Source organism: Lathyrus oleraceus, chromosome 7 (assembly GCF_024323335.1).
Source record: "Lathyrus oleraceus cultivar Zhongwan6 chromosome 7, CAAS_Psat_ZW6_1.0, whole genome shotgun sequence".
NCBI classification, from domain to species: Eukaryota; Viridiplantae; Streptophyta; class Magnoliopsida; order Fabales; family Fabaceae; genus Lathyrus; species Lathyrus oleraceus.
The window spans coordinates 204,523,663-204,530,784 of record NC_066585.1 but is presented as its reverse complement, the minus strand read 5'-3'; the positions used below and the strand labels follow the sequence as shown (position 1 = coordinate 204,530,784).

Here is a 7,122-nt window from a genome sequence, read left to right as displayed (position 1 = left end):
ATGATAGGAGGGTGGGATAGTCATGTCTGGATTACGTGTAGTTAATCCTTAATAAGCTGACTTGAGATCCCCCGCACAGTGGAGGCCCCTTTGGGATTACTGATGTAACACGAGTAGTCGTAGTTGGCATTACTTATTTTGACCAGGGAGCCCGAGAAGCTGAGGACCTTATAACCCTTAACCAATCTTGGCCTTTTAGGATGTTGTGCGGTGGCTATTCAGGTTTAGACTTGAATTAGTTATTACACGATACTACACTTGAATGAGTTTCTCTTGAGAATATTATTGGTTGGTGAGTAGTCGTTTAAGCCGGTAATATCCAAAAGATGGAATTATGACTCTGGGAACTCTTTAGAACCTTGTTCTATAGGTGATTATACCCATAGTACATACATTACGGGTTGGTTCTTACCCTTGGCTCCATGCTCATGACTTCGGACCTTTGGACCTTATTTGTGTGCCTTCTGTGATCTTGTTTGTGGTTGTTGCATCATGCACTCATCACATTCATGATCATTTTTCGATTTTCAAGGAACTTAGAGATTCTCTTTGAAAACATTACAGATATTTTGACTAAGGATATTGGGAGAAGGATTACTCAAAAATACAATTTCATATGTCCTGATCTTAAGGAATTAAGAAAGCTAACATCTTTTGTGGATGATCCTAAGGATTTCAGAGACTGTTTTGGAAGACTTTTGTCTGTTCTATCTACTGATGTTGAAGATGGTCTTCTTTGTACCTTGGTTCAGTTCTATGATCCCATTTACCGATGCTTCACTTTTTCTGATTATCAGTTGTTGTCTACCATGGAAGAGTATGCTTATCTTTTGGGTATGCCAGTTTTGATAGAGTTTCTTTTAGTGGGATGGAAGGGATTCTTCAGTCTCGAGTTATTGATGAGGCTATTCACTTGAGGAAGTTTGACGTAGATGCTAATCTCACTGTCAAAGGAGGTATTAAAGAGCTGACTTCAAAAAAAATTATTGAGAATGATTTTTCTTTTTCCAATGTTGGTAGCATGGTGGCCTTTGAAGCTATCCTTGCATTACTCATCTATGGTTTGGCCTTTTTCCCCAACATTGACAATTATGTTGATAATAATGCTATAAGGATATTTCTGGTTGGGAATCATGTTCCAACTTTGCTTGGTGACACTTATTTATCCATTCATCATAGGACTTCCAAGGGGTATGGAACTATTGTCTGTTATGCACCTTTACTGTAAAAGTGGTTTCTTTCCCACTTGCCGCAGTCTCCTATCTTCAAAGAAAACAAGGGTTGTTTAAGGTGGTCTCAAAAACTTATGTCTCTCACCAATGATGACATAACTTGGTATTCTTCTATTTACGACGATGTCAAGATAATTGATAGTTGAGGGAAGTTCTCTAATGTGCCTCTTCTTAGTACACAAGGAGGAATCAACTACAATCCAGCTTTGGCAAGATGTCAACTTGGGTTCGCTATGAAGGACAAACCTAATAACATTGTGTTAAAAGGATTATTTTTCCAATAAGGGAAAGATACTCAAGGGTTGAAATCTAGGATGGTGCATGCTTGGCACAATATTCATAAGAAAGAAAAAAGTGAGCTTGGATTAAAGAATTGTGTAGCTTTGGAACCTTACACTAGTTGGGTGCAGAAGAGAGAAACAGAATTAAAGATGTCATATGCTTAGGAAAGACCTATGTCTTTAGTAATGGTCAAATCGCCCATTATTAAGGGCATAAAGGAGTTGCAAGAGGCTTTAGATAGGATGAAGCAAGAGAGAGATGATTGGGAAGATAAATTTCACACCTCACACCTTGAGAGGGAAGAATTGCAAGAGTAGTTGAAGGAAAAGGATGACTTGATACAATTGCTTAAGCAGCATGATACGAAGAGGTTAAAGAACCAAGAGGATTTATTTTCTAATAACATTTCATCGTCTACTCATCTTCCTACTTCTGGTGTTTGGAAAGGCATTTTAGACCAGCTTGTGATGGATAAGGACGCCATGAAAAGCAACTATGAAAGGGATATCAAAATACTTTGCAAGAAGTATTAGCTTGGAGTTGGGTCGTCATCGGACATGATTCCATAGATCTAGTTTCTTTCTGTTCATGATCATTGAAATTGTATTTCTGATTGTAATCCTTCACATTATTAATAAAATGAGATTTTCAATATTTCAAAATGTGTTGTTCCACTTATGATGTTTGCAATTTGTTTTATGTCTTAAAGTTCCTTGAAAAAAATATTCACATTTGCATTTGCATATCATGCATCATTTTGGTCTTGCTTTGAGTAAGTTTTCCAGGGGTATTATTTCTTCCTTTCTTGGTCTTCTTTTAGATAAGCTGCCTCACCAGTACAACACTCGTGCTAATCAAATGAAAAAGATAGACCATCAAGAGAAAGAGAATCGTGAACTCGGCAAAGAGGTGACTACTTTGAGGGAAAATTATGAAAGGCTCTCTCCTATGATGGAAACTCTAGTGGCTGCTCAGAATCAACCTACTCCTACTCCTCAGACTCCGCTTCAGAGGATTGTGATTTCTGAAATTGTCTCTATGCCTGTTTCTATGGCTCCAGTCAATGCTTCGCATCACCACATGCCTCTTAGCTTTCCTTGGGGTATGCCCCATAACTTTGTGCCTGAAGGGTATCAACTTGATGTTGAAGTTCCTATGGATCAACCAGTTATATTTATACCACCTCTTGTGGTCCATGATACTCCTTATGTTAAAGAACCTATTTTCCATGCTGACCAGAGTGAAACTGTTGGTGTCTATGAAAGGATGAATGAGTTTCAAGATCGGTTTCAAGCTATGCAAAAAGAGATTCAGGCTTTGAGGGGAAAAGAATTGTTTGGGAAGAATGCTCATGATCTACTCTTAGTCCATAATGTGAAGATTCCGCATAAGTTCAAAGTTCCAGATTTCGAGAAGTATAAGGGAAACTCTTGTCCTTTAAGTCATTTGGTGATGTATGCTCGCAAGATGTTAACTCAAATTGATAACCATCAACTGTTGAGTCACTACTTTCAAGACAGTCTGGTTGGTATTGCTTTAAAGTGGTACATGGGACTTGATAGCACGCAGATCCAAACTTTTCATGTGACATTCAAGGACACCTTATTTTGAGTTCATATGATCATCCATGTTCTTTCAAATGCAAGGAAAGACCAAGTACATAAGTTTGTTCCAAGTGGTTTGACCAAAAAGTCAACATTTGAAGTCAAAGTTTTAAGGATCACAACTCCTTTAATTCTCAACATTTTTGAATGCTTATTTTTGTATATGACTCTTCTCAACATCCTCTATAACTTCTATTTAAATGACAAGAGTGTTAGCTAACTAATTTAAGCTAAGGGAGAAGGCCAACTTCAACTAGGGGGTATGTCGGAGCCTCCTCCACAGGATGGTGGACGAGTTTGAAAATTGACACCTATAAGCCTTGGTCAAAGTCTAAGGTTTTGGGCGGTGAATAAAAAACATGGACACTCAAGGAGATCGCGGGTAGTTATTCGCCAAGATGGGGGAAGTGGACCGATGCGTGGCATCATGAGATGGTTTGTAACCTCTAGACAGTTAATTTAAGCTAGTATTTAAGCCAATGTTAGGTGAGATTCTAGGGGTGCCAATTTGAACATTTACAGTAGGGGTAAAGCTTGAAGTATCAAAACGTTTACGAGAAAAAAGTCACTCTCCTCACAAAAATGTATTTTGCCTCCACTTTATATTGACAAGACATTTAATCTTAAAAAGTTTACCTTTTTGTCTTTCTTTCTTTATCGTTTATACTTTTGTTTCAGTAATTTATTGTTTCCACTTTCCGTTCCTTTTTTACCCTTGTTACATCCCTAACTCACCAAGAGTTGCGTTTACACCTTTTAAACCTTTCAAGAACATTGTTTACCAAAAAACCATACACCCAAAACACTAAGACCAGGACTTTGTAGTCGTTCCTGCAAGTAACCCTCTTATAGGAAGGCTAGAGATTGTTGAGCCAAACAACAAATTGGCACACCAGGTGGGACCTCGATAGTGTTAAGTTGTATGCAATTGCGCAGTGGAAAAATGACGTCTCTTAGACCCCACGAAGAAATGTCTTCGGCAGGAGACACAACGACGCCCCAGGCCACTGACACCGACTCTAGTGTGGTATCGACGGTTTTAACAGTGTTTGTAGGACCAATTCTGATGTCGTGTCACCCATAAACACCGACACTGACAACCATGGGAACTATGGGTAACATATGCCTAGTTACACGGTTCCCACGCACAGAACGTTGGGAATACCGACGAAGTTTATAGCAAATATATGTAACCTCGGTTCGACTTAAAGCGATACCTCGTCATCGCCATTCCCTCGTTACCAGGGGTTTGGACCTTTGGCAACCCTATTTGGTTGACCCCCGGGTTTTGGATTGACGTCTCAATTAGTCCCAACTTTTACGTCAAGCTCTGTTGTCATTATGAGACAACAGATGGACGAAGGCAACCATGAAATGGTACACATGTGAAATCAGCAAATGGGTACTATATTGAGGCCTTTGATCTAGGATTCGACGCAGAGTTATCAGCAGTTGGCAACCCAAATGACAAGGATTGGAGATTTTCTTGGAGGCCCAAGTTCGTCCGAATCCCACGCCTCCTCCTCGACCAGAAACACCGGTTCGACAAGAGGAGATGACAGATGATATTATTGAACAGGAATATCAGGAGTTCGAACACATCCCAAGGGTGGCACGAAGGCCCCCTGTGGTACTGGTTAACCATAACCAGGATCCAGACCAGGTGGTTCGACAAGTTTAACACGATGCGGTCATAGGGAAAAAACCTAGAGGCTATCATTGAACGGATCATAGTGTGAAACAGAGTAAGTCCTTGCCTCCAGCGGCCGACGTACTCTTCGCCTCTACCATATTTTGTCTTACAAACATAATTACCAAGGGGATGGAAAGTCCCTAAATTTAATAAATTCGCTGGGGATACTGAAGAATCCACCGTCGAACACGTGGCCAGGTACCAGACCGAGACTGGCGACATAACGAACAATGAGGATTTGAAGTTAAAATACTTCCCAAGTTCTCTGACAAAAAATGCATTTACATGGTTCACAACGCTACCTCCACAGTCAATCCAAACATGGACACAGTTAGAGAGATTGTTCCATGAACAATTTTACATGGGACAATAAAAGATCAGCCTCAAGGAACTAGCTAGCGTTAAGTGAAAGATTGTTGAATCAATTGATTAGTATCTGAACAGGTTTAGACTGCTGAAAGCACGATGCTTTACTCAAGTCCCTGAACACGAACTAGTCGAGATGGCAGCTGGAGATCTAGATTATTCTAAAAGGAAAAAGTTGGATACTCAGTATCTGAGAGATATGGCCCAATTGGCCGATAGATTCGACATATCGAACGCCTGAAAGCTAATAAGTCTAAGGCGGTTCGATATCATAAGAAAGAAAAAGTGTCATACATCGCAGTCGAGGAAGTCTCTTCCGACGACGAAGATATAGTCGAAATAAGTGAGGTTAATGTGGCAGAACTTATGCCCGGACCTCCGTATGCGTGTAAGGTTTTGAAGCCGTCAAATGGAAAAAACCATGTCGAACCAGAGAAAACAGACAAATACGTAGCTAAGACCTATACTTTCGACGTGTCTAAGTGAGACGAAATCTTTGATCTATTAGTAAAAGATGGTAAGATTATCGTCCCTCAGGGTTTAAAAGACCCCCTAGAACAAAATAAAAGAAGGGGATTCTATAAGTTTCATAATTTCCTTGGTCACAAAAGTCACCAATGTGTTCTTTTCATGGATTTGGTGCAGAAAACTCTGAAAGAAGGAAGGCTCCAGTTTGGCGAAAGGCCAAAAATGCAGGTGGATTTTGACCCTCTGAAGGTGGAAGAAGCTTTGTATGTAGAGCCTCTTGAGTGCATGATGGTAGAGATTGCTGATGGTCTCATCGAGGTTTCCAAAACAACCTCGTTAGCTGAATCATTTGAAGTCGTGATAATCGAAACTACTGAAGGTTTCGAAAAGGAGGACGAAAGGAGGTCCGAGTCGGCCTACCCTTAGCTTGGAGAAAGCTTATCAGACTTCCAGGAGAAATGTAAGGGAAACGAGTCAAAAGCTATGTTATGTCTAAAGTGCAGTGCGGTGTTCAACGAGAAAACCGCCGAGAGACTGGAGGCTGACAACAAGGTTGTGAAAGAGGAAAAGCATGTTGTCCCACGCTTCGTGTTCGACATGCATGGAGCACCTCGACGGAACAAAGATTATAGAAGATAGTTTCAGCGTTCCCGGCCAAAGACCTTCAACCCTCCAAATGATGTTCCACATGAGAAATGGATAGAATCCGTCAATTAGAAAGGGGGCCAAAAGCCAAAATGGAGGGTGTTGGAGAAACAGACGGCGTCTCCAGAGAAAAAAAGAGGTTACACAATCTCTCCTAACTACAAGGGAAAGAATCCAATGACTAGGACATAGTGGAGATGCCACCAGCAAAACAAAAAAGTTGGGAAAATCGTTGCCACTCCACAGTCGAAGACCGCTGGACAAAAGGAACAAAGGTCAAAGGTCGTATGACCAGGAAAAATGGTTTCCAATCAAACAGTGGCCATGACTGTTGGCTCAGCGGGAAAGAGGGAAATGATAGCTACTCAGAATATGGAATGTTCGGCGGAGATTGTGAGGCAGCCAAGAAGCGAGGGCAAATCGAAGGAGGAGGAGCCTGAGTATTCTCCCCAACCAGAGGAAGAAGAGCTTGAGTATTCTCCCCAACCAGAGGAGGGAGAGCCTAAATATTCCCCTCAATCTGATGAGGAATTCGACAAGGACATGTACAATGAAAACAATGGTGATATCTATGGTGATGATTTCTTTGTAAATAGTGGCATTATGTCGGTGCTACCAGCTGAATACGGAATGGTGTTTAAGGGCACTGAAATAGAGGGAGACTTTATACCAGATGAAACAGATGGAGGAAAACCTTTATGCTACTATGTCAGGAATATCGGCATGGTGGAAGAACAGAAAGCGATGTTTGAAAGGCCCAGTCCTAGGATGATGTATCATCTAAAATCGTTATTCATCAGAGCTAAGGTTGATGGAATAGGGGTGAATAAGG

The 7,122-nt window shown here is 40.9% G+C and overlaps 1 protein-coding gene across 1 annotated transcript; it reads left to right on the top strand.

Moving 5' to 3' along the window:
- The first annotated feature begins 868 nt into the window (after positions 1 to 868).
- Positions 869 to 5,418, top strand: LOC127102938 (uncharacterized). The gene is made up of 3 exons (XM_051040253.1): positions 869 to 956; positions 2,335 to 2,929; positions 5,256 to 5,418. The coding sequence occupies exons 1-3, from the start codon at positions 869 to 871 to the stop codon at positions 5,416 to 5,418; spliced, it is 846 nt and encodes a 281-aa protein (XP_050896210.1).
- Positions 5,419 to 7,122: the final 1,704 nt, after the last annotated feature.